We start from the raw sequence: 25321 nt of genomic DNA, 5'->3' as shown, positions 1-25321 counted from the left end.
AAAAACACACACTCTAAATATATATGGATTACATTTTATAGGCTTGAAGGACTTGAATTATATTAACATCATGTGATGATCAATATTCTACAGAATCTCTTTAAATATTATGTGAGCATCAATATAATTTAATTGTAGCTGCAAAAATAAAGAAATAAGCACACCTCCAAAATATTAAGTTACATTAAAGGTATTTTTAAATTTCTAATTATTTATTTCCTTCTTATTCTCACTGCAGAACCATATCGTGTGACTATGGACAGATCATCTGAGCAGAAGTCAATTAATGAAGATGCACTAATATGATTAAAAAGAGAAATATTGTGACAATAAAAAAGGAAATGTCACATTCAACACTTCCACAACTTTATACCTATTTTGCAATTATTATTTCACCCACATCTTAGTTAAATAGCCACAACAACAAAAACAAAAAGCGTCTGATAATTTATATCTTCTCTTTTGAATAGACTTACCCATCCATTTCACATGACAAATCAAGTGCATAATTTGTATCAGCGGATGTTTAAAATTGAATGGAAGGAATGAAGAAAGCTGTTATGCTTACATCAACACTAAAACAAGTATTAAGAGATACCTCCAGCCATTATACATGACTAATGCTAACTAGAATACGACCAAACCTACTAATGCAAAACTATGAGAGGTTCAGGTTTTCAGTGTTGTTAGGGATTGCACCCCTAGGTGTCACTTTTTCCACACAATCCTGCACCGAGTCAGAAGAACATCTTAAGAACAGGTGTTTTATTTAGGTAAGGTTAGGCCTAGATTGAATAGACATTAATTACAGTTCATTGGGGTAGTTTTAAACTACTTTAGCCTAAATTGAAGCAGATAGCCTATACATTATATCAAAATCTGAGACAAACAGATAGAGAGGGGGGAAACTAATCTGAGAGACGTTTAAACGCAATGTGTGAAGATGAGTAACTACACTCATGTCAGCCGCGTCGTCGTGAATATGCATCGACGGGATGAATATTCATGAGCAGGACAAGTGGAGGATGGGACTACAGGTGTGAGCAGATCACTGCCAAGTTCCTCTATTCGTGACAATTCGTGGAGCTGGCCTGGTCTCGCAAAGTAGGATGCATTTCAAACGGATTTTCGTCAAATTGTGACTTTTTTTCCCAGTTCATCGCGGGGAAGAAGCAGCAACTAACCTTTGTTAATTGTTGTATCTTGAGGATTTTGCCTTGTCCTCAATAGTAGCCTAGGATCCTGGTATTTCTGTGGACTGAGATGAGGTCCTGGCATGGCAAACTGTTCTTCTTCGCGGGTTTTTTATGTGTGTTGATGTTAACCTCCTGGCGCACATCAAAGTCAGGTGAGCGCGACCAGCCTGTATGAAATCATCTGATTGATTATACGGAATTTGAATTTATGAACAGTTTTCTAGTTTCTATTGTTTGTCAATTTATGTACTGACTCTTTGGACATGAATGAGTTGTTAAGAGATGAATTTTTGAGAGATTCAAACATGACATGTTTAGTTAGTTAGTTATTTAGTTAGTCTTCAGTCGGTTGTCAACCTGTCAGACCTGTAATGCCAGATTCCTGTACGCCAAACAAACTGGTATTGCAGGAATTCTTTCCATATGTGACCCTTGACCACAAAACCAGTCTTAAGTAGCACAGGTATATTTATAGTAATAGCCCAAAATAAAAATTTTATGCCAAAAATCATTAGTTTATTAAGTTCAATGAAGATATTGTGTACATTTCCTACTGTAAATATATCAAAACTCATACTGTGTTTCAGATAACTTGCCGTCGGAGCTCCATTTGGTCTATGAGAGGTTACTGCGGGCAGAACAACGAGGAGAGGTCTTATCCCAAGAGCTGCTTAAAGTGCTTGGTCAACTTCAAAACCGCAGCATTGCTCCATCGAATCTCACAATCAGTAACTCCTCAGGTGAGTCCAAGCACGTTTCTTGCTGTAATATTCCCGTCTGTACAGTTATTCAGTATTTTATCTGCAATTTTAGCTTTATTAGAAGAGAGGGTCCTTCGGCGCTTGTTGCCTTCGCAGCCTAATGCCTACATCTACCTGCCTCACCTAAAGGAGCATAAGGACAGTCTGAAACCCATCGTTCATCTGGGACAGCGACGCACTGGAGGTCTGACTCCCATTATCATCTTTTGTGATTGTATCGTTAAAGTGCTTGCAGTTGTAGCAATTTAATTTGATTTAAACATTCATGTCATAATGATATTGATGTCTTACTGTGTTAAAATTCTGTGTAAAAGTCTATCTTTTGCATAAGAAGCTAAGATCTAAATCTCAGATTCATAAAATGTGACCACAAGCAAATATATCATTGCAATATTTACATACTGAAATTTGACTGGCTTTCTTTTCTATACCTCTTTGCATCCTCAATTTTGCTCTTTTCTTTCGTGTGTCTCTTAAATCAGCTATAGCTGCTGCTACACTGCAAATATTGTGCATGCACCTGCTGAGAGTCATGAAAGCAGCAAAGCATCCCAGCTGAAGAATGTTATTAGAAAGCCTAATTAACCCTTAAAAACCCCTTCTCTGAAACAATAACATTATTATTTTTCTAGAAAATCTAACATGAGATACGTTGTATTATGATGCTTTATATAATTACTGATCATATGCTATCATAATGTTTGATTTACTTTGTCAGTTTGATAGTTTCTAATAATTGTACATATTTTACACACAACCACAGTAATGCGGTCACCATAGCAAGACAAGCTGACACACAGTTTTAACTGTTTACGCAGTGTCTCTGGTGTTAGGAGTACCAACCGTGCACAGGCAGAAACAGAGTTATCTAGTGAACACACTCCAGTCTCTCCTATATGACCTTTCAACTGCCGAGAAGAAAGATATTGTCATTGTAGTCTTTGTTGCTGAGGTAACCATTTACTTGTGTTCTTTTGTTCTCACATATCTCTCCTGGCTTTATCTGTTTTATTGCTCTTGTAAGGTTGCATCAAACTTTATGGTTCTATATCAGTTCATTCCTTAATTCTTTCCTGTCAAGCCATTTTATATTATGAGTTATTGAAGCTGATTTGTTTACATGTTTTCATGTAGGCATATTTTCTCTGGCTGATCTGAACTAATGCGAATCTTTGGGCTCATTAAATACAATTAGTTGCAGCAAAAAAGTGTCACAATATGCGTAAATGTTCTACTGATCTTAAACTTTTGACGTGAAGTTTAAACACTGTACCCAAAAATAAAGCCATTACTCCAGTTTTCATCGTTCTATATGATCCATCAGATATCACTCAAAGATGCTGAACGTTGCATATTAAAATTACTTTAAATGCTTAATATTTTTGTGCAAATTGTAATCCGTTCTTTGATGAATAGAAAGTACATCACTTATTTGAAATATAAATCTATTGTAGCTTTTAAATGTATTTGCTGTCACTTGTAATCGATTTAATGCATCCATGCTTAATAAAAGTATTAATTTAGGTTACACTTAGGTTAATTTTAGGTGTCTTTGTTACAGTTTACTTATACATTTAAGTACCAAGTAATATTAATTAACTACATCTACTTACTACACCCCTTGTCATATTGTATCTTAATCTTAAAAATGTATTATATCTTAATCTTGTTATTTTCATTGAGTATTTTCATTCTTCTCATAGACAAATGCCACATTTGTGAAAGAAGTTGTCCAGAGTGTACAGACCAAGTGAGTGTTTCATTATTTACTCGTCTGCTTCATGCAAGATGTGTTTCTTTAAGCTCGCTGTGCTAGTAACTGTGTATTTGACTCTGTGTAGTCTCCCAGATGCCGTCAGTTCCGGAGTGATAGAGGTGATCTCTCCATCTCCTCACTATTACCCAGACTTAAGTAACCTGAAGGAAACATTTGGCGACCCCAAGGAGCGAGTCAGGTTAGAGATTCAGCTCTTGTGCTAATGAAACTTGAAATAGATGGTGTCTTAATTGTGAAGCCTGTTTTACTGCTCATAGATGGAGGACCAAGCAGAACCTTGACTACAGTTTCCTCATGCTGTATGCGCAGTCTAAGGGCACATACTATGTCCAGGTAATGCCAAAGACACTGTCCTACAACTCATTGTTAGCTCTATGTTTCATTGTCTTTATCAGTCTGTGCATATGTGTTTCAGCTTGAGGATGATATTGTAGCAAAGCAAGGATTCTTTGAGTCCATGAAAACACATATAGAGCAGGTGCTTTCCGAGGAGTGGCTTTTCCTGGAGTTTTCCCAGCTGGGATTCATTGGTCAGTGTCTTGTCCTCTGCGTTCATTGATTTCCTGTCTTTCTTCTAAACTCTCCCACCATTTCTGTTTGGCCAGTTGTTTCATTTGTCTGCTGTTTGCTTATTTGTACACCTTTTAACAATAGCGGTGAGATATCTTTTAGTAGTCCGTGTCAAGAGGATCAGAAATAAAAAGTAAGGAAACATGAGCCCTATCTGTTAAAGAAACAAACGCACCTTCTGCTAGCATTTGCTTATTTACATAAGCCTTTAAAAAGATTCAGTTCAGATCCTCTTGATTATTCAAATGATCACCCAGGTTTTCTCAGAGTAGCATCAGATTTCACAGAACATTGTCAGTGTCTCAAAGCTCCCATAGATACTGTTAACTATGAGCAAATCTAGTTGTGCCCTAGCATGAAATTGAGTATATCGCTCATTTTTTATATTCTAGGCAAGCTTTTCCGCACATCAGATCTGCCAATGATTGTGGAGTTCTTCCTGATGTTTCACAAAGACAAGCCAATCGATTGGCTGCTCGATCACATCCTGTGGGTTAAAGTGTGTAACCCAGAGAAAGATTTAGTAAGTTTAAATAGAATATTTACTTATTTTTGGTTGCTTGTTATTTATTTATTTTGTTTGTGAAGATATTTGATTGTTTATTGTTGTAATTCATTGCACTTAGAAACACTGCAGTAATGAGAAGGCCCAACTGAAGAGAACTTACAAACCCTCCCTGTTTCAGCACGTCGGTTTGCATTCCTCACTCACCGGTAAAATTCAAAACCTAAAGGTAATTCGAACTTCCTCTTCCTTGTATGAAGATTTTTTTTTAAAGGTATATATGTGCTAAGGTCTCGTTTCAGTTAAATAAAACTTAAACTGAATCCATAAAAACAATGTTACTTGAAATAAAATACATTAACTGAAACAAAACAAAAATTAATTCACAAATAAAACATTTTCATTTAGTTTAACTCGATGAATGATAAATCATAATAAAAATTAAAATTGAAAACGTTTATAACAATTACATTTGAAAAATAAACCTATTAAAAAAACACAACAAACTTAATACTTTAACTGCTTTTAAAATGAATATGGGGAATAAAAAAATGAAAACCTATTCAATATGAATAAAACTATAATAGTATAATTCAAGATGAATTTCTAGTAGAATAGTGGCCACCTAAACTCTCCAACAGTGTAATAGGTCTGTAGGGCAGACAAGAGCTGATCTACATTGCAAACAGGACATTTACATTATTTATATTAGCATGTTATATTTCCATAATGACTTACAAATTCATAATGACACAACTCATTTCATTCGTTTTAAAGGTGAAGTGCCTCAATTCTGGTGTACTAATGTAATCATTATTAATTTTTAGTTTTTGATGTACATTTGAGGGTTACATGTAGTTCCCTCTGAAAAATAAACAGGGCAATGAGGAAGGATTTTAATGTCCAAGATAATTACACACTTCACCTTTAAAGAAAAAGTCCCATTAAAAGTGCTGCAAAACAAAGTTCCCAGTGTGTCCAGAAAGCTAAAATTAAAGACTAGTTAGTATTTGTCAGGAACCAAATGCAGAACATCTAAACTGTACTCAAAAGTTCTTTTTAACAAAAAAAATTAAAATCAACATAAAAACCACCAAACACAATCTCAAGACAGAAGAGCACACAGCAAATGAATATAAACATAAGCGTGTGCACTACAGAAAACAAGACATGACGCAGGTGAAAGTGCCCGGAGCCTGAATGTCAGGATCCCAGGACTGAAACCAAAGCAGACAGGATTTTCAGGATCCAGACACCAAGCCCCAAACACAATACATATACAAACGAATGAACAATCCCTGAGCTCTATCACTCACACAAGGACAAGAAAGGACAATACAACACCGTATCCGGTCACTAAATCAACATTCAGACCAACTGAAGTGACAGAACTCTCAAAAAAAAAAACGCTCACTTATTAGGTTCTATTTCAGTTAGAAATCTGTTTAGACAATATAGAGCAGGTCCGCTCACTAGGTACTTATGTGTATATATCTATGTCTTTATGTGATAACAGGATAAAGACTTTGGAAATCAAGTGCTGTTCAAAGCCCACCATAACCCGTCTGCAGAACTCAGCACCAGTCTGGAGAAATACATGTCTCACACTCTGGAGAGAGCTTACATCGGAGAAGACTTCTTCTGGGGCCTCACACCTAAAAGAGGAGATTACGTCCTCATTACTTTTACCACGCCTCAAGCTGTCAAAGGGTGAGACGCCAGTGCAGGACATTAATTTGATGAGTATAGAAAGTTTAACAGGCACTCTTGTTAAAGTTGCATGTATATCCAGTTTGTGTATCGATAGAAAATGAAAATTCAGTCATCATTTACCCTCATGTCGTTAAAAAACTGTGACTTCATTTCTTTTGCAGAACTCAAAATCAGGATATTTTGAACAGCGTTAACATTTTTATTCAGTGTAGTCCAGTGTTGTTTAAAATCTTCTTTAGTGTTCTGCTGAAAGTCACACATGCATATTTTTGGGAAACCTATCCCTTTATCTGTAAAAGTAAATTCGATATGGCTTGATATATTTAGGGGAGTTTACTTATATTATGCATTGTAAATATCTCTTAACATGGATATATAAATAGAAGTAAAAACCCAAAGGCCATGTAAATGTACACAGCTGTCTGCTTGTGTGCTCTTATATTGCCCTGATAAAAGAATATGAACCAGTGGCTTCTGTTTCAGTTCCCCTGAGCAGGATATTTTATACTGGCCAGTGGCCATGTTTATTTAGGAGCTGAATACATGGTGACAGCAATCTTTCTAAATTCCCTTTAAGCACACATATAGGAGATGATTTGATTTCATTTTACAGCTTCCCAAAAACTAAGTGTGTTTATCTGACATTTGAGGAAGGTGTTGTAAAGAAATCTTTACTTTCTCAGTACTGTCTTCATGAAGTGATCGTTAATCTGTCGCTTGATAAAGAGTGATGTAATGAGCCCAGAGAAATTCCTCGACCTACTTTTTGACTTGATAAATAAATTCCACTGATGCTACCTATTCATTTTTGTAACTATCAACTGCATCTGTGGCATTAGAAACATTTCCACTCCGATAGCAAGTACAATGTGTTGACATGAATAGACGTATAGTGAAATTTTATCATTTTTTACATTTTTGTTCCACTCATTTCTAGGTACCTTTTTCGATCTGGCAATATTGAGACAAATGGTGACCGGTTTTACAACACAACAGTGGAGGTGCTTCCTAATAATGTAAGTGATCAAAAAAAATCATAGCACTCAAAAGTGACAAATCCGCTTTCAGTGAAATAACTGTGTACAGTGAAATAAGTTTTATGTACACTAGCGATCAAAAGCTTGGGAGAGCAGAATGAGTTTTTATTGTTTTTGAATGAAGTTTGCTTACCAATGCTACATTAATTTGATCGAAAATACAGTAAAAACAGTAATAGTCTGAAATCTGTATTACATTTAAGATAACAGTTTTCTATTTGAATGTATTTTAAAATGTAATTTTATTTCTGTGATGGCAAAGCCGAATTTTCAGCAGCCATTAGTCCAGTCTTCATTGTCACATGATCATTTTGACATGCTGATTTGGTGCCCAAACATTTAATAACATCATATAATTTTCAGTGTTCAAAACTTTGAAAATGTCTGTACTATCACTTTTGATCAACTTATTGGATCCTGGTTGAACAAAAGTATTTTGACTCTTGACATTTGAATGTTTGAATATTTGAATGGGAATGAAACCTTTGAAGACAGACCATGAGGTTCTGTTAAAGAATCAGTAAAAAAAAACTTTAACAGCCAAATGTCAGGTGAAGGACTACACTACCCATGAAACCTGAAGAGAATGATCCACCAATCAGAGAATCACAACAAATCAGTTAGCTCAGTGGTGACCACGCTGACCTATGAAACATTGTAAATGACGTGATTTAGTCTCCTTACTTAGTACACTCCCTTATAGTTTTATATTGTGTTGGTATTTCTTGTTTGATTGTGGCATTTGTTAAGATATATGGGGCTGTAATTCATTCCTTTATTTAATAAGCGCACTTTTTAATCTCACTTTTCTTTTTATTGTTGTTCATCCCAGAACTGGTTGGTTTGCTTCATGACTCTTTGTTTAATTTCTTTGTTTTAATTTAAAGTTGAATTTTTTAACCCCTTCAGCGCTTCAATGTCTTAAATACTTGAAATCCCTTAAATACTTCCAGAACCAAAGATGCACAAAAAAAATGGGCACATTTAGTTTGTGTCAGTATGTTGAAATTGTCATAGCTTTAGACATTGCATTGTATCTTAGAAAGTATGTGACTACACCCTTTTTCTAAGTGTACATTTGTATTAATTTGCTTGTCGCGATGGGGCCTTGCTCCTGTGCATGCTAGCCATGTAAACACTTCTAAGACAACAGAAAACTGAAACCCAAAACCACATTTGTGTTCTTTGCAGCCTTTGAGATCGTGTTTTAGTTCAGACTTTACCTCAAACCTGTTAGACGAGGATTTTTGTACATACTTCCTGATGTTTTTTTCTTTTTGTTTCATTCGCATTGAAGTATAAAGTGCTAAAAGGTGCATGTCTGTGTTTTACAGAACTCTGTGAAAGAGAAGGTCACTAGAGGAGAATTGGCCTGCTGTAAAGCCTCATCCGATGGCTTTGTTCAGATAGGTAATCAACCATCATTGATTTCCTTTTTCTTGTCTTTCCTTTTCTGTCACATATTTGTAAGATTTTGCATTAATACATGTAGATGAAGTGCAATCATTTGATGGTCAGTGGACTATGAATTTCAAGTACTGTATATGATACTTTGATGCATCATAAAAAACTATGTGATGATATTAGTTAGATATGAGTTTTCGTGAAACTAGCTGTGATGATAATCATGATTATTACAGGAAACTCTAGCTAGGCTTGTGAACACATGTCTGTTAACACATGTTATAGGTTTGAGTATCAAAAACCGGTTCGTAACTGGTTTGGTTTTTTCCATTAAAGAGCTGAATGATTTTTACGACGTCAGTTGACAGTTCTTGAATGGCTGCTTTTTCCCATTAGTGTGGAGCACTGAGTGTAGTGAAACTATAGTCTCCGCCTCAGACGTCACGCCCATGGACCGTTGACTAAACGTCTGGGCCCGTATTCATAAATAATCTCAATGCAAAAAGTAGCTCCTAGTGACAAAATTCTAAGAAAATTCTTAGAAATGTGGGCATTTACTCTTAAAGTTAAAGAAAAAATCCTAGTAAAGAAAAAAGTAATTCAGAAAGCATCTTAACCCTTAAAAGAGGTCTTAAGGTCAAACTTGTTAGGAGCACAGACGAGGACTTTTAAGAGGCTTAAGAGTTTATTTAGCAGAGGAGAAAATGGCAGAAAGACGAAGAGGCAGAAGAAATGTGTTGCAGACAATGGATGACAGCAAGTTAATAAGACGCTATAGATTAGATCGTGCAGGGAACATGTTTGTGACTGATCTTAATAGAGACGTGCTAACATCTCCAACACAGCGCAGAAATGCCATAGTGCCAGAAATTAAAGTAATCACTACATTACGATATTTGACAACTAGGAAAATGCAACAATGCAATAGTGATGATTTGGGTCTGTCACAACCTTCTGTAAGCAGAGTGATCACACAATCACAGCACTTTCAGAACATCTTATTGTGTCGCAGTTCATTTCGTATCCACTGGACATTCCCACCTTGCTGGCTCAAAAAACTGCATTTATGAATATAGCAGGCTTATAGGTGCGCATAAGCAGGGGGAATGAACCGTTAATAGTTTGTGCTATACGCTCCCATGTCTGCTTCTTGTCCCTTGCTGTGACACCCGGCCCGAATATTCCTTTAAGAATGGCCTTGTGTTCATCCACTAACTGGGCTAACAGTAAACACTGTTCCTCTGTCCACTTTGGCTTTCTCGCCCTTCTTGGTTTTGATTCCATGTTTGATACATTAAAACAAACATTCAAACTGCCACTTAAATAGGACAGCAATCACTGTAACTGGAAAGAGTGAAACAGTTTTTATCATTCTAAGCCAATCAAATACCTTATAGGAAATTAAAAGCATGGTAAATAAAAAAGGATTTATATACACACATATAATGTGTATGTGTGTGAGAGAGAGAGAGAGAGAGAGAGAGAGAGAGAGAGAACGGTCAAATAGGAAAAATTACGCATGATGCATATGGGACACAAAAGTGGAAACAATTCAGGAGTCTTGAAGTCGTCATCGGATTGGTTGAATTATACAGGATTTCCTCGAGACATGTGTCTTTAATGATCCACCTGGAAACAAAATAACGTAGCACCAAACCCCCTCCTGAAAGAAGAAAACCACCGTGTTTACAACTGTGATGTCAAGCACTTATCAGGACTAAATGTTGGATTTTCGAAAGTATGTGAAATATTTAAAGTTTGCGGCATTAAATCTTTAAAATATGTCAGAGAGTTTTACACACCGGTCTGTTATTGTGGCGATGTTTCCACTCCTCAAAACATGACGATGAACATAACGAACTGTGATGGGTTGTTTGACATTTCGGTCAAACGGCCTCATACGTACGACTAGTGAAACTATGACAGCATGCATCTTGAACCAATACCAAATCTATAGCACCTGGCAAAATTTGTTTGTCTGGTTTTCTCATTGTCACATGCTTTCATTTGAACTGGTCCCACTTCCCAGAACTCGGTCCACCTTACATATCCCTAAAGCTTCCCGTCGCCAACCTCTGATTCCTAAACCCATCTCCACCCCTGGATAGATCTTGTGTACTGCAGTGAGGGGCTACTGGGAGTAATGGTTGTTCAAAAGTTCAGCTTTTCCATCGAATAAATAATTGTTTTAAAATATATTAAAATATAATAATAGTAATAAAATTTCACAATTTAAATGTTTTTATTGTGATTTTAATCAAGTAAGTGCCATTTGGTGAGTTTAAGAGACTGTTTTATTCTCTAAAAGACTTTATAGGACTCGTTATTGGAAGAAATAGAAATCTAAACTGTATTGCATTTATTTACAATCGGGAAATGTATCTGGTCTTAGAAACGACCACTGTAATTTTAAACAAGCATTACTGATTTGCGGATCTAACTGAATGGCACAACAGCCATGACATTGTATTTTAAGGACGTTAATGATCAAACAAGGTTATCAGACTCTGAGCAAGTATGCATGTGTGTGTCTGTAATACACACACTCTCTTTGTTTTACCACCTTTGGACAAACCACAGTAAGAAACTTGAGCTCAAAAGTGGTTATGTAAAAACATGAATGTGCTTGGCCATTGTCTGAGACCAGGATGTGTGTGTGTGAGAAAACCAGCATCAAAACACGGTTTAAAGCACCTGTCATGCAATCTGATGAATGAAAGAGGTCAGGTGGTTTGTTTAATTTGTGATGTCACACACGTCTGTTTTCTTAGGTTCTTTCAAGAATGGAGTGGCTGAGGGGGAAGTAGATGGAGCATTAGGAGAAATAGCGGCCATGCGACTCCTGGTTCATTCTGATTCTGAGGTCTGGGTCCTTCTCAGTGAGGTAAACCACATTCATTTTATCTATAAATAACATTTAGAAACAGGCCTCACCTAATTGGGGAGGGCTTGATATAAAAGTCACTTAATTCAGAGAAAGCTATGCTGTCATGAGTAAGATGTAATTCACAGAAATGCAATGTATATATGAAAACAAAAAAACACACCCAACCCAATTTTGTTGGCATATCTCCAGGGAATACAAACAGGAAAATGGTTTATTAGCACATATGTAAATTTTTTCAGTTGAATCAGGCCTCTGTATGACAAACAAAACCGGTAAAGCACTCGTAGGGCTTGTTAAGGTGGTTTATTTTGTGTTTTATTAAGCTAGGTTAGCATTCGCCAATAAACATTTAACACATTTTCCTTCATGTTAAACATTATCTTACATTTCACATTGTTATAAATCAAGGATTTTATTGCAGCATATGTTTTGCTAGATTGTCATTATCAACAACACTTCGGCAGAAATGGCCTCTAAACATTTTCTTTTAGTCCACAATTTTTGTTAGTCTTTCTTATTGAATTTTTTTAGTATTATTCAGAAAACTTTTTATGTTTTTTTTTTTTATGTCACTTTTCAGTTTGCTAAATCAGCAACTTGCTTTAGGTCTTTAAGAGTTAGTCCAAATTGTAGATTCTAAATTTGAATTTTTATTTCTTAAATCTGTTAATTTAATTATTTTGAATATTAAATTCATAAATAATAACAGTGCAGGTGAATAGACAAAAGTCAATACTTTATTTTAACATCTATTTACTTAAAAATGTTAAATGTGTGTACAGTGCAAAAAAATATATATTTTAGAGATCAACCCAGCTATGCTTAACAATGAAAGGGCCAAGTGTGTCTGTCATCAGCTATATCTAATTTGAATATGTTCAGCAAAATTCCTGGAAATTCATTCAGAGTATTTCACTAGATGACATTAAGTTACCATCACTATGCCTGTGTGCCACACTATCCATCCTAAATTCTATTTGACATAAGTAATTTTCAGTACTATTTAGGGCAGATAGGGTGGATAGTATGCACATCGGGAAACGGTATGTTTTTCATTGTAGTCACTATCAGTCACCATCTTATTGATTATTTCTGTGTAACTACAAAAATATCTTTCAGGATTGTTTGTCTACACATGAAATAGCCTTTTTGAGGAACAGCCTTTTTGTGAATCCTGTAACCCACTGATAGTCTTCAATAGCCTTGTTTGCAGCTGTGACACAATATCTAAAGGTTTGCTTAAAAGTCACGTCTCTTTCTCTGACAGATCTTTATTAAAGTTTGATGAGCTGAGGAGAGAGGAGAAATTTGATCCACATGGTAACATGTTAATTCCTCCTGGTGGACAACAGTGCATGCTGCTGGTGTGAAGAGGAAGTTCCTTATTCTTGAAGGAGTGCCATTGTTGTGTTATCTTCAGGTGTAACTTAATACTGAATTACAGCATGTTCCCTCATCAATGTGAGAGCGTAAAGTGTTTACACGATTGTTTATTGTGGCCCATGAATGTTTTGATGTTTTAAATTTTTTCTAAATTATTTAAATTATTGTGTTATGTTGCAAAAAAGGACCACACATATGGGATTTGACAATGTTTCATATACTGAAAATATTTGACTTTGTCAGTAAATCAATACATGTTAGTAACAACTTGTCATGACATCATAATTATGTTGTTTTCTGCCTATATCATGTTGTTTTTATTTCTTCATACCTAGCATCAAGTGGAATAGCAAAATTAATTTTAATAATAATAAAAAAAAAAGAACTCACCTCAGCTTTCTATGGTCAGACAAACAGATAATCAAGACTTGAGCACACTAATGTTCCCCCTTACTAAGAACATCAGCCTGCCAATGAATCAAGCCAGAATAGAAAATGTTTAACATAAAAATGAACACATTTCAGCTTTAATTCTGGGTTTGTTTACTCTTACTGCATGCTTAAACACTAGTTGGTTTGTCTTTCCGAACACCTCTGGTAACCCTGTGAAAGACGGAGACACACATTCAGATGCAGATTCACAATTTAAAGCAATAGTGGAGGAGAAAAAGGCAATGCTACTCTATGAGACTCCATTCCTCACTCCTCTCACGAGAGCAGCTGGAGCAATCCTCCAAACTCTGGTGGAATACGTGTAGACTTGAATCCCAGAGAAGCAAACCACCACAGGGGCCTAAAGACTGACTCGCAGCACAGCAAATTAGATTTGTTTAATTCAACCTGGCATTTGTGATGCCAAACAATGGTAAGATTCTACACATTCAAACACAACAAATGCATTGAGATATTCAGAGGCACAGATGTGACACATGCCAGAGAACTCCCTTCTGTTGATAGCACCAAGGAAAGGGTCGAAATTTCATTCCCAGATCAGAATGCCCTGAAATATTCTCTCTCAACAGGAGTATAATCAGTACTGATACAGACAAACAGCAACTGTCATGGCATCACAGCCGTACCCTCATCTAAAAAGCAAAAATATTAAATACATATTTGATCAATTATCAATTTGTTTAGTGAGACAAAACAATTTTTTAAATATTACAAATAATATAAATTTCATACCCTGTCTGAACATAAAAAAACAAGGTCTTAAGCCCCGTTCACACCAAGAACGATAACTATAAAGATAACGATATTAGCGTCCACACAAGCGAACGATATCGTCTGTTTATTCTGAGTGCACGTGCGTCTGCCGCTTTAAATCCTCGAGCTCGTTACATCAGGATGGATTCTGATTGGATGTGAATATTTATATCGTTCATCAGCTGGGAAAAAAATCATTCTGAAAATGATTCCAACGATACCGTTTCTCTATGCCTTTATCGTTATAGTTGAAGTGTGGACTCTGCTAATCTTTTAATATTGAGAACGATTTTTAGAACTATATCTTTATCGTTATCTTTATAGTTATCGTGCTTGGTGTGAACGGGCCTTTAGTTTAACAAGTTAATATCTTTGTGAAATGATTTAGTATGTAATATGTTTAATAAAATTGAAGATGAAACGTTAAAGAACATTAATACTGATAAATAAAATAAATGTAAACACTTATAATTTTAGTGGCATAAGGAACAAAAACGTTTAAATGAGCAACGGTTTATCTGCGTGGGGATGGCGTCTTCACGAGGGATTCTGGGAGAGAGGATGCCCTCTTACTTCCGTTTGCTCTTGGAGTCAGTGGTCTGAAACACGCTAGATGCCGACATGAGGTTCTCAATGTACTGCCCAAGAACCTGATTCTCTGATTTTAACTTCAGATTTTCTTCTTTTACTGCGTCCACCCGAGCTGAGAGATCTGTCAAAACAAGAAAGAGAAAGACAGAAATGAATGCTTGTTATATAATATAATAAAAGGTTAAAGAACCCAGCATAAGTTAACATTATGTGACAAAACATGCAGCATGGGTTACTTACCCTCAAGAGTATTTTGCAACTCAAGGACCTGGTTTATAAGTCTGGTCTTCTCCTCTAACTCCACCTGGTTTTCAATGTCACCTGGAAGGTGAACTTAAGAGTTACACACTGTGCAATCTCAGAGTAACTGAAAAAGTCCTTAACGCTTATTATTAATAAGAAAGAAAGTAATGACTAATGTTGGAAAAGGCGTGTGTTCAGATAACAAGACATTATACATTTATTTTGGTTTTGCCTTTTTGTTGTTGCCTGTTCATCGAACATAGCAAAATGGTTAGCTATACTTGGCATTTAATTACCATGGAATATAAAATAAAACAATTTGAGGGTGATCATACACAACTATTTCTATTTCACTATTAATGCTGTACATTGCAAAATATTATGTATTTAAAACTTGCTTTTGGAAGGGGGGGTCTCCACATGTTATCTATTATGTTAAATAATGTATTTTTGAATCAGTCTGTAACGTTACTTATCAACTGTCAGTTTCACAAAGACAATCTGCAGATGTGCTGCAGATTCCAGTGTCTCACCATCCATGTCAGAGTTCATGGCGAAATACTCGTCTTCTGGTTTGAAATGCAGGGCTGCGACTCTTGTGAACACACTTCGGGATGAGGGCAAGGCCTGATGGAAACTGTAAAGACACAGACCGGGAGTTTGCAGAGAGGTTTCCATTCATAATGTGGAGTCTTCATTGGTGCTGCAATGCTGGGGGCTACACTTTTGAATGGATAGAATGCTCATTGTAACTGTTACTGTGCACTGTGATTGTATATCTTATATAACATGACAGTATTAAGTAAATTTGTAGCTGGCCTAAGTCAAAGTAAGCAGAATAAAGTGCGAAATAGTTTCATATCTTATCTTTAAACAGATGCTAATGTTAACGTTACTCAGTTCAGCTGCGGTTAGCTGACACAGCTGATGAGGTAAACAAACCAATACACTGCCCATTACACTCCCAGCTGAAGCACAGTTCGTGTCCTTCGCTTTAAAGTATACATGTATAAATCCATTAAATAAAAATTAATCGTATAAAAAGCATCCAAACCTCTGCAATGAGAAATCAGACCACAGAACACCGGCAGAAGATGTCCCACTCTAAAGAGACGTCTTCTCTAGTCTGACGTCATGGATTGTGCATTAACCCTTTAGATCCCACAAAAGAAATGTATGTTTTATTACACATTGAATTATATTCATAAGCTAGGAATATAATTAAAAGTGAACTTGAAATGTAAAATTACTTGAATATATGACCTCAGTAAAATATAAAAAGAAAGCTATGAAAACACTCGACACTTTTTGTACTGGATCTGACCACTTATTTCTGTTTGTTTATTCGTCTGATTATTTTTTATTTATTTTGTTGTCAAGTTTGTATTATTTCAATAAATAAGTTGAACTGGTGCGCAACAAGTTTGGAGCTGGGTTTTCTAAAAATCATCGCGAGCACCTCTGAATTAGACTGAACGGTTTGTTCAATTATTATTATTTTTTAATCAGTCCGAACAGAATTGAAGACAATCCTTAGTTTTTAGAGCGTACTGGTAGGGCTAACAACATAAAATCCACTAACATAAAATATCAATAAGCTTTTACAAACGCCTTTCATCTGTATTTTATTTCATTTATTCATATTTCTTGCAAATATTCCATTATCTCTGCATGATAATAACTTACAGCATAGATCCAAATTATGATATTATAAATATAATTTTAAACTTAAGTTTATCATGAACAAACAAATAAACATACAAAGGTATAAAGACAAGCTATAACAGTATGCATCTGGAAGGGATTTATTAATGTTACAAGTTACAACACAGAATGTAATCACTGAGTAAATTGAAAACAACAAGACAAAAAGGCAATTCTCATGACAACTAATATCTCACTTCTTTTTTGAATAAAAAAAAACAACACTATGAGAGGAAAAAGAATGCATGAATAAGTATTTGTCATTTATTAAAAACAACAAGCTTCTGTAAACGTCTTTGCTCTCAAAAAAAATAATTCACAGCCTGTTATAAAGGAGCCTGGCATAACAAAAATAGAGTTACCTGCGTTGATAAACTGTTGGAATTGAAACGGAGGTGATTTATATATATTCACTGTGAATAATGAGTAGACCATTTCTAAATAATAATAACAAATATTAAATTTCACTTTAAAATATTGCACAGCATTAAATGGGCGTTGCTTTGAAGTTCTTGGTGCAAGTCAGTGATTTTGGGTTCATTGAAGGCAAAAGCATGTGGTGAGATGCTAAAAGAAAATACAAAAAGTTAAGAATTATGAAGAATGAGGTCTTTCGAGTGCTGTGGGTTCTAGTTAGGGTCTAGTAGATTCTCATGAACACTGAATAACATTATGTGTTGTATGGACATTGATGCTGCTTGAACTGCTCAGGATCACTGAATGTTTGGTTGCACTGAGAGCAGTGGTGAGAGTTTCGCAGCGGTGGGAGTTTCATCATCATATCGCTAATGTGGGTGTGCTGATGTCGTTTGAGGTATTCCACTCGACTGAAACGTTTCCCACATGTGCCGCACTCATACGGTCTTTCACCAGTGTGGATGCGCTGGTGCCTCTCCAGGTTCCCGAGACGACTGAAGCTGCGGCCGCACTGCGGACACCTGTGGGGCCGCTCTCCTGTGTGAACCAGCTGATGGCGCTCGAGGGACCGCGAGTGCGTGAAGCGTTTGCCGCAGAGTTCACAGTGGTGCAGCTGCTCGCCCGCCTGGATGCATTCGTGGCTCTTAAGGCTCCAGGCGTGGCTGAATGCTCTCCCGCACACGGAGCACTGATAGGGCCGCTCCTCGACCGCAGGGCAAGAGTGTTTCATGAGGTCAGATGTGGAACTGAAGCCGCTGCCGCAGCGTGTGCAGAAGTGCAGCATGTCCCCGCTCTCTCCTCCTGACTCCTCTTCCTTGTTTGCAGGGGCTGATGGGAGTTGTAGTTCAGCAGGGTCTGCTCTATGTGACGAGGACGACATTGCCTGCTGAGAGCTACATAAACCGTCTAGTCCGATGAATGCCACACCTTCAGATCCACACGTCTCCTGAGACGGGCTACCCAGGCCAGACTCCGCCTCCTCACGTTCACGCTCCGCCTTGAGGGCCGTCTCAAGTCCGCTGAGCTCGTCTCCACCGGTCACTGGCTCCTCTGACAAGGCCGGCTGCTCCTCCCACACCTCAGCAGCAGCGGATTCAGGACCAGCAGAAGCAGGGCCCATTTCTCCTGCAAACAGTAATTAGACATCAGATAAAAGAACTTAATTTTTACCTTACAATTAAAATGCTAGAAATGCTTAGAAGTCTCTTAAGTTCACCAAGGCTGGATTTATTTGTTCAGATATACAGTAAAAACATTAATATTGTGAAATATCATTACTACAGCTTTCTGCTTGGAAGATTTTTCAAAATGTAATTTATTGGTGCGCAAAGCTGAAATTACACACTTTTGTTTTACATTAGCAGTTCATAGAGGCCACAGCTGTCAAGCTCCCAAAAACATACAAGAACAGTATCAATACAATGGCTTTGTGTGCAAAACGAAAACTTAATTCATCAACCCTTCCAAACTGGTTACTCTTTTTTTTTTTTTTTTTCTGCAGAACTTCAAAGACATTTTTAATAATGTTAGTAAGCAAATGGTTTCAGTTCCCACTGACTTCAACATTGTTCACAATATCTTCTTTCATGTTCCACAGAAGAAAAGTCACACAGGTTTGGAACGATGTGATGGTGAGTGAATAACAATTTTCATTTGTGTGTGAACTATTCCTTTAATGTAAAACTAGTCACCTCTTTTGGAACTTGACAGTCGTGGGTCCAATGTACTGTATATGTATGAAAAACTGAGTACAGTTTTCAAAAATTCTCCTTGCGTTTCACTGAAAAAAACAACACAAAGTTGAGGAACTAATGACAGAATTATGCTCTTTAAGTTAACTATTCCTTTAACTGTTGATGCTCACAATCACAAAGAAATGATTAGCTGTTTTCCTGAACAAAGCACTGCAGTGCTCACCGTGGGTGGGACCGGGGGAGGGAGGGCTGCTTTCAGTTTGGTTCATCTGAAGAGCCTCTTGCAACAGCCTCAGGGAGTCTGATCTGTAGCCTTCCACCTTTATCCATCAGCCCACAGAAGCAGAAAGAACGAGAACATAAGGTGTAAAATAAATTCTCCTTGCTAACATTAAAATATTTATTTTAAAACACATAAACATTTTAGGCAGACCTGAGGTATTAGTAACCTTATGTTACATATGTGCTGTTTTTATAAAATCTAAACTTTTTTTACTGCAATAAAGGGGTTTATTTTGATTGACAAGTAAGCAGGTAGTTCTTTAGTGATGCAAACTTATGTGTTTTTGACTAATTGTGATTTGAGCAACTAAATTATAAAATGCATTGACCTGGTTTACACTGGTAATGACACCGTCCACTTGTGATCTGATCACCATAAAAGTGTTGAAATTAGAAGTAAATGTATTCTTACAGTATTACAAGTCAACAAGGACATGCGTATTTTATGAAATACTCTTAAAGGTATAGTTCACCCAAAAATGAAAATCAATTCACCTGTCATCAATTATTCACCCTCTAGATGTTGTTGAAGAATATATTTTGAAGAATGTAGGTAATCAAACAGTTGATGGTAGCCATAGATGTCTACTGTTTTTACTATCAAATGATTGGTAACCCACATTCTTTAAATTATTTTCTTCAGTGTTCAGCAGAAAAAAGGCATTTGCACCGGTATGGAACAACTTGAGGGTGGATGAATGATGACATTTTTAATTTTGGGTGAACAATCCTTTTATATATCATAATGTCAATATAGAGGGAAAGAGTGAAAAAAAGTGAATTGTAATTGATATAACACTTGAGTTGTAATGTTTGATGTTTGATCTACCAAAATATACTTTCAAATCAGTTTGCTTTTGCATAAAGGGTTTTTTCTTTTCAGGTCCTTCTCCTGTCCGTAGCCCTTCTATATCTCCTCTCTCCCCTCTGCTCCCTGCAGCTGTTTCCTCACATCCGATTGGCTACTCACCTCTTCTTTAATGCTGGCCACCTCATTCCTCTCCCCAGAGACGCAGATCCTTTCCTCCTCCTCCTCCTCCCCACCTCCACCTCCTCCAGTTGGCAGATGGGCACGGAACATGTCCCTCCTGTCATCTCTCACTCCTCCAGTCCCCTCCTCCCACGCATCAGCACTCCACTCCTTCCCCTGCTTGCCTCCTGAGAGAGAAAAATGGGAGGGGGGGAGAGGAGAGAGGAGAACAGGAGGGGGAGGGAGGAATGCAAAAGAGGAGGAGAGGAAGGAAAAAGAAACCTGAGAACTGAGGAGCAGGTCGCCATTATGGTTTCCCACTCAAAGGCAGGAAAAATGCACGATAAAATAACAGCGTCATACACTGAATGCAAGTTGGAGAGTGCGCTTACTTTGGAGATCCGTTCTGCGCGCTTTGCGCACCGTATCGTCCGCGCCGAGCAGACCAGCCGCGCGCCGACTGGCCGCCCAGCCCATGCCATATTTGCGCTCGTTTCTCAGTTTATTCTCAGTCAGCCTCAGTCTCAATTTCAACGCTTCGTTCTCTTTTCTGTTCAGCGAGATTTCCACCAGGTAGTCGTTCACCGTGTCCTGGAAGAGTTTGGTGATCTCGCACACTGATGCGCGGACCAAACTGTCCATGACAGCAGTCAGGTGCGCTTGAAAGGTCTTGACCGATTCCGCCATGGTTTCACTAGTTTTCAGTCGCACAAATAATACATAAAGTTGTCCCCGATAACACTATGTTACGCCATATATCAACACCAGACACACTTCATGGTTTTACGCATCCGCTGTGCAATAACAAAACATAATTTTATTGCGCATATGGTTATAACCTGACATCAACTATGGCAACGGCTGTCACCCGAAGTAACCCAACTTTGTACAAAGCCAATGGAATGAACCCTGTTCCTCTATCGCTCGCGATCACACAAATCAAACCCTTAAAAGATGAAATTCCACTCTAGATTACTGCATAAATCTAGTCGACGGCTAAAAATGCTCCGTGCTCATGTTTTCGGAGTGTTTATGCGCTAATAGCGGCACAGTTTTTTCCGAGTCGCGACCACCCCTCTCAACTCAAGAGGTTTTAATTCTCGCCTACAATATTATTTCCGGATGTCGCTTTCTGCGCATGCGCAGAGATACCGTAATTACCGTTAAAGTAGACTTACAAAAGGTTTGCCTAGCTAGCTTTGGCTACCCTGCTGGTAGATTATTTATATATATATATATATATATAAGGCTCTGGGAAAGGTCTCTGGTTGCGCAATGCTTCTGCCTCATGCCGAGCAACTGTGGTCTGCTAACAGGGCTGTACTGTCATATGGTGTTTTACGGTAGCATAGAAGTAGTACTGGCACCGCCGTTACTTACCTTATTCAACCCGAGCTCACGTCTGATCCTTCCAGTTTACGCTGTTTTACAGTAAGAGCGATCTTCTCCGTTGCAGTCATGCCGATGTTCGTGGTGAACACAAACGTGTCTAAGGACGCGGTTCCTGCTGAGCTGCTCTCGGAGGCCACGCAGGAGCTCGCCAAAGAGATGGGGAAACCCGCGCAGGTGAGCACACTGCATCTCTCACATTTACTACAAATCGTATGACTTTTTATATTAGTCTGCATAGAATATGGAAATGAAACCGTAAATTATTAATCTCAGTTTAATGATTCATACATGAGACTTAATCTACAGTTATCCTTTTAGCTGTAGCTTAAGTTTGGATTTTTCATTGTCTTAAACGTAAAGAGATCTAGGCAGCAAATATACATCATCATTATTATTTGTCTCGGTTTAAGCTTAATAGTGCTGGGAAGACAGACTCATTTCCGTGAAACATGCTTTTCAACCACAGACCAGTTCAAAAACGATTCAGTGATTCCTTTACGTCATGACGCAATTACGTGACCGCGTTATCCCAGATCACACGTGTGACATTATATTTGAGTCTAAAACGTTCAAAAAAATCAATTTGCTGGCACCCTTTGCATTTTATTAAGTATTACAGTAATGTGTATTTCAGTTCAGTGTTTTGGAGCCGTGTTGATTCATAAAAAAAACAAGTCATTTGGAAGCTTATAATAAACCAGGTATTCTCAAATCTGGCCCACGAGATCCACTTTCCAGTATAGTTTAGCTCTTACCCTAATCAAACATACCGAGCATGCTAATCAATGTCTTTAGGATCCAAAGAAATTAACAGGTAGGTAGGTTTGATCAGTGTTGGAGCTGAACTCTGCAGAGCATTGGCCCTCCGTGACATGATTGGAGGAACGCTGTAATAAACCAAATCTGCACTTCCATTACACCATACTGAAATAATTTTTAGTGTGAAAATGGGTCTGTTAGTTGACTCTAGAAGGCACTCAGAACAACTCGGTCAGATTTGTGAATAAATCTAAATAAAAATCCTGTTCAGATTAATTGTAATTGTGCTCCTGTAGCTAAATTGGTAGAGCACTGCGCTATCAAGCACAAGGTTGGGGGTTTGATTCTCCGGGAACACATGATAGGTAAAAAATTGATAGCCTAAATACACTGTAAGTTGCTTTGGATAAAAGCGTCTGCTAAATGCATAAATTTAATTATGGACCCTTGTGTGAGTCTCTTTGTATTTCTTTGTGACAGTACATAGCCATACACATCAACCCAGATCAGATGATGATGTTTGGGGGCAAAGGAGATCCATGCGCACTCTGCTCTCTCACCAGCATTGGAAAGATTGGGGGGGCACAAAATAAGAAATATTCCAAACTTCTTATGGGTCTGCTCAACAAACACCTTGGGATTTCACCCGACAGGTTAACCCATACATTACACCTGGCTACATTGTTTTGCATTTACCAGAATATTTTTTACCAATTAAGTTTCAGTTCGCAAATCAATTTTGAATTATATTTTAGTTGTTAATATGCATATGCATGCATACATATTAAGATATACTCTTCATATTATGTTTTGTGTGTGTCAAATGTCTATTTAAGTAAAACCTTGTATTGTTTTTCAGGATCTATATAAACTTTGTTGATATGGATGCAGCCAATGTGGCTTGGAACAGCACCACCTTTGGATAAAGAGTATGGATTTATGGCCTGATATAAGGCTGCCGTTTCTATTCCAGCTCTATTCAGAGAAAAGCTTTTGGAAGCATAATGCTATCAGTCATACAAAGTGTACAAAGCATAATGCTATCAGTTAAATCTTAACACACAGCACTTACTGCTTACAGCAGACAACCTCTTGCTTTGACAATAAAGTTTTCTTTCAACTGTTATTGAGGTGTTAAGGTTTTGATATACATTCCTCTTTAAAGCACATGTTTAGGAAATCATAATGCTGAAATTGTATTGGTTACAGCCTATAAAATTAAAATATGCAAAACTAAAGGATACCATAACATACTGGGCAAATGACGTAGTTTAATATTAGATGAGGCAAAATGGTAAATTTGGAAAGTCTTGTTTTAGGCTTAACTTAATATTGAAGTCATAATTTATGTGCTATTAAGACTACGGTCACACCAAGGTACAATACTGACCTGCTTCTATACTTTGATTTTATAACCAGCCTAGCAAAAACATTGACAAAATCCGCACAAAAAGCAAATGCATTTTGAAAGTAAAATTACTAAAAGGCACAGTGGTGATTCTATATAAATATATAAATAAAGAGAGAGGCAGACAGACCACAAATCTGTTTGAATTGATAAAAACTTTAGCCACAACATGTAACTATACTCTAGACTTTATTTTTGACTAAGCATCATAATAATGCACATAAACAGTATAAAAGTGATTAACCAAACATTAACAGCGAGTACAGAGACAGGAACTAGAAATGTAAAAGTAATCATGTCAGAAAAGAACATGAAAAACACTTGGAGAGTTTAACAGAAGAAACAAGGCGAGATCAAATATCCGGTCTGGAACAACAGAGCTGATCATCAGAAAACAGACGGGGACATTTTCCCATTAGTCCATTTACATCATTATGCATCCAGTGTCCAGGAACAAAGATGACTGACTAGAGGGAGAAAATAATTAGGAAGATTAATTTTACTGCCATTTACAAAGCTATTAGCCTATAAGTTAAGGAACAACAGACTCACCCGTCTCCTTATAACCTCTACTAGCTCTTCAACGCTTCCTTCAGAGCAGAAACCACTTCAGCGGGATCGGGAAACTTTAGTTTGCGTGGTGGACCCTTCTTAATGCCAGACCACAAAACAACCTCTGCTCAAGAGAAAGAAATACAGAAGCAGTATACATAAATAATTCTTCAGACAACCATAAATTGAATCGTGTTACTCGGTTGGGTTTCTTTCCATGGCAGTCTAACCTTTGTCTCCCTCCATCAGCATGATCTCAAAGCTGTTCCTCCGAGGTTTCTGAGGATTGAGCACCACACAAAGTTCAGGGTGCGAAGCTGCAAGTGCCTCACGCACACCTTCAGCATTCCGCCCATAGACCCGTCAGCTTTTGCTGTAAAATGATTCAATTATAAGTGAGTCTCATATTTATGTAACTACATTTTTACCTCTTTAAATGTTGTTATAAAAAAAAATCTAAATAATTCACAAAAATTGTTAAACAAACCGTGCATGAACACATTTTCAGTGTGTCCTCACCAATGCTCAATGACGATCCTTTGTCCCATTTCTTCATCTTTTTTGTCATCTCCATCAAGTTTTTCTTTCTTCTCCTCTACTGCAGCTGCTTCTGCATCCACGTCACTCTTCCGTTTCCTACCACGACCTGCATATTAAAGTGCATCAGAGTTGTAGTTTTGCATATATAGGATGATATATAACCAGGGGGAGAGGGTATTTATTTGGTTGTTTTAGCATTTCAAGAATTTTATAAAAGACATAGCCTCCTAATTTGAAATGTATAAATCACAAACTGAAAGGCATGACCATAAACAAGCAGCTTGACTCCCACTGAAAAAAACACATAACGGAACAAATACGAAAACTCAT

The 25321-nt window shown here is 37.2% G+C and overlaps 5 protein-coding genes across 5 annotated transcripts in view; 2 read left to right on the top strand and 3 right to left on the bottom strand.

Annotated features, from left to right (window-relative positions):
• The first annotated feature begins 807 nt into the window (after positions 1-807).
• On the top strand, positions 808-13619 carry LOC113114020 (alpha-1,3-mannosyl-glycoprotein 4-beta-N-acetylglucosaminyltransferase B). The gene is made up of 15 exons (XM_026280703.1): positions 808-1348; positions 1784-1936; positions 2010-2141; positions 2776-2909; positions 3661-3707; positions 3799-3912; positions 3992-4067; positions 4150-4264; positions 4697-4827; positions 4931-5038; positions 6326-6519; positions 7460-7538; positions 8894-8969; positions 11735-11847; positions 13118-13619. Exons 1-15 carry the CDS (start codon positions 1264-1266, stop codon positions 13133-13135), a joined length of 1575 nt encoding a protein of 524 aa, XP_026136488.1. The 5' UTR covers positions 808-1263; the 3' UTR covers positions 13136-13619.
• A 1050-nt stretch (positions 13620-14669) lies between these two features.
• On the bottom strand, positions 14670-16405 carry LOC113114507 (short coiled-coil protein B-like). The gene is made up of 4 exons (XM_026281421.1): positions 16328-16405; positions 15807-15910; positions 15271-15351; positions 14670-15151 (listed from the first exon to the last, which is right to left on the bottom strand). The coding sequence occupies exons 2-4, from the start codon at positions 15823-15825 to the stop codon at positions 15009-15011; spliced, it is 243 nt and encodes an 80-aa protein (XP_026137206.1). The 5' UTR covers positions 15826-15910; positions 16328-16405; the 3' UTR covers positions 14670-15008.
• A 657-nt stretch (positions 16406-17062) lies between these two features.
• On the bottom strand, positions 17063-21469 carry LOC113114015 (zinc finger protein 2). Its single transcript, XM_026280698.1, has 4 exons — positions 20733-21469; positions 20341-20528; positions 19312-19408; positions 17063-18519 (listed from the first exon to the last, which is right to left on the bottom strand). Exons 1-4 carry the CDS (start codon positions 21025-21027, stop codon positions 17648-17650), a joined length of 1452 nt encoding a protein of 483 aa, XP_026136483.1. The 5' UTR covers positions 21028-21469; the 3' UTR covers positions 17063-17647.
• Positions 21470-21652: 183 nt separating this feature from the next.
• On the top strand, positions 21653-23617 carry LOC113114018 (macrophage migration inhibitory factor-like). Its single transcript, XM_026280700.1, has 3 exons — positions 21653-21906; positions 22972-23144; positions 23351-23617. The coding sequence occupies exons 1-3, from the start codon at positions 21799-21801 to the stop codon at positions 23415-23417; spliced, it is 348 nt and encodes a 115-aa protein (XP_026136485.1). The 5' UTR covers positions 21653-21798; the 3' UTR covers positions 23418-23617.
• Positions 23618-24071: 454 nt separating this feature from the next.
• Positions 24072-25321, bottom strand: part of selenoh (selenoprotein H) — a 1519-nt gene continuing 269 nt past the window's right edge. The window contains exons 2-5 of the mRNA XM_026280699.1: positions 24971-25097; positions 24682-24824; positions 24452-24575; positions 24072-24366 (exon numbers count right to left, since the gene is read on the bottom strand). Coding sequence (XP_026136484.1) covers positions 24472-24575; positions 24682-24824; positions 24971-25097 — 374 coding nt within the window. The 3' untranslated portion in view covers positions 24072-24366; positions 24452-24471. The remainder of the gene's footprint in view (positions 24367-24451; positions 24576-24681; positions 24825-24970; positions 25098-25321) is intronic.

Source organism: Carassius auratus, chromosome 14, assembly GCF_003368295.1.
Source record: "Carassius auratus strain Wakin chromosome 14, ASM336829v1, whole genome shotgun sequence".
Classification (NCBI taxonomy): Eukaryota; Metazoa; Chordata; class Actinopteri; order Cypriniformes; family Cyprinidae; genus Carassius; species Carassius auratus.
Note: the sequence above shows the minus strand (reverse complement) of the source record. Positions and strands in the feature narration are given on the sequence as shown.

Coding starts and splice junctions, on each gene's coding strand:
- LOC113114020 (XM_026280703.1), top strand. CDS start 1,264: ATGAGGTCCTGGCATGGCAAACTGTTCTTCTTCGCGGGTTTTTTATGT. Junction 1,349..1,783: donor CTGGCGCACATCAAAGTCAG/GTGAGCGCGACC, acceptor ACTGTGTTTCAG/ATAACTTGCCGTCGGAGCTC. Junction 3,708..3,798: donor GTCCAGAGTGTACAGACCAA/GTGAGTGTTTCA, acceptor GACTCTGTGTAG/TCTCCCAGATGCCGTCAGTT.
- LOC113114507 (XM_026281421.1), bottom strand. Junction 15,152..15,270: donor GTTGCAAAATACTCTTGAGG/GTAAGTAACCCA, acceptor TTGTTTTGACAG/ATCTCTCAGCTCGGGTGGAC.
- LOC113114015 (XM_026280698.1), bottom strand. CDS start 21,027: ATGGCGGAATCGGTCAAGACCTTTCAAGCGCACCTGACTGCTGTCATG. Junction 19,409..20,340: donor TGGCCAGCATTAAAGAAGAG/GTGAGTAGCCAA, acceptor TGATGGATAAAG/GTGGAAGGCTACAGATCAGA. Junction 18,520..19,311: donor CTCCCCCGGTCCCACCCACG/GTGAGCACTGCA, acceptor TACTGTTTGCAG/GAGAAATGGGCCCTGCTTCT.
- LOC113114018 (XM_026280700.1), top strand. CDS start 21,799: ATGCCGATGTTCGTGGTGAACACAAACGTGTCTAAGGACGCGGTTCCT. Junction 21,907..22,971: donor AGATGGGGAAACCCGCGCAG/GTGAGCACACTG, acceptor TCTTTGTGACAG/TACATAGCCATACACATCAA. Junction 23,145..23,350: donor CTTGGGATTTCACCCGACAG/GTTAACCCATAC, acceptor ATTGTTTTTCAG/GATCTATATAAACTTTGTTG.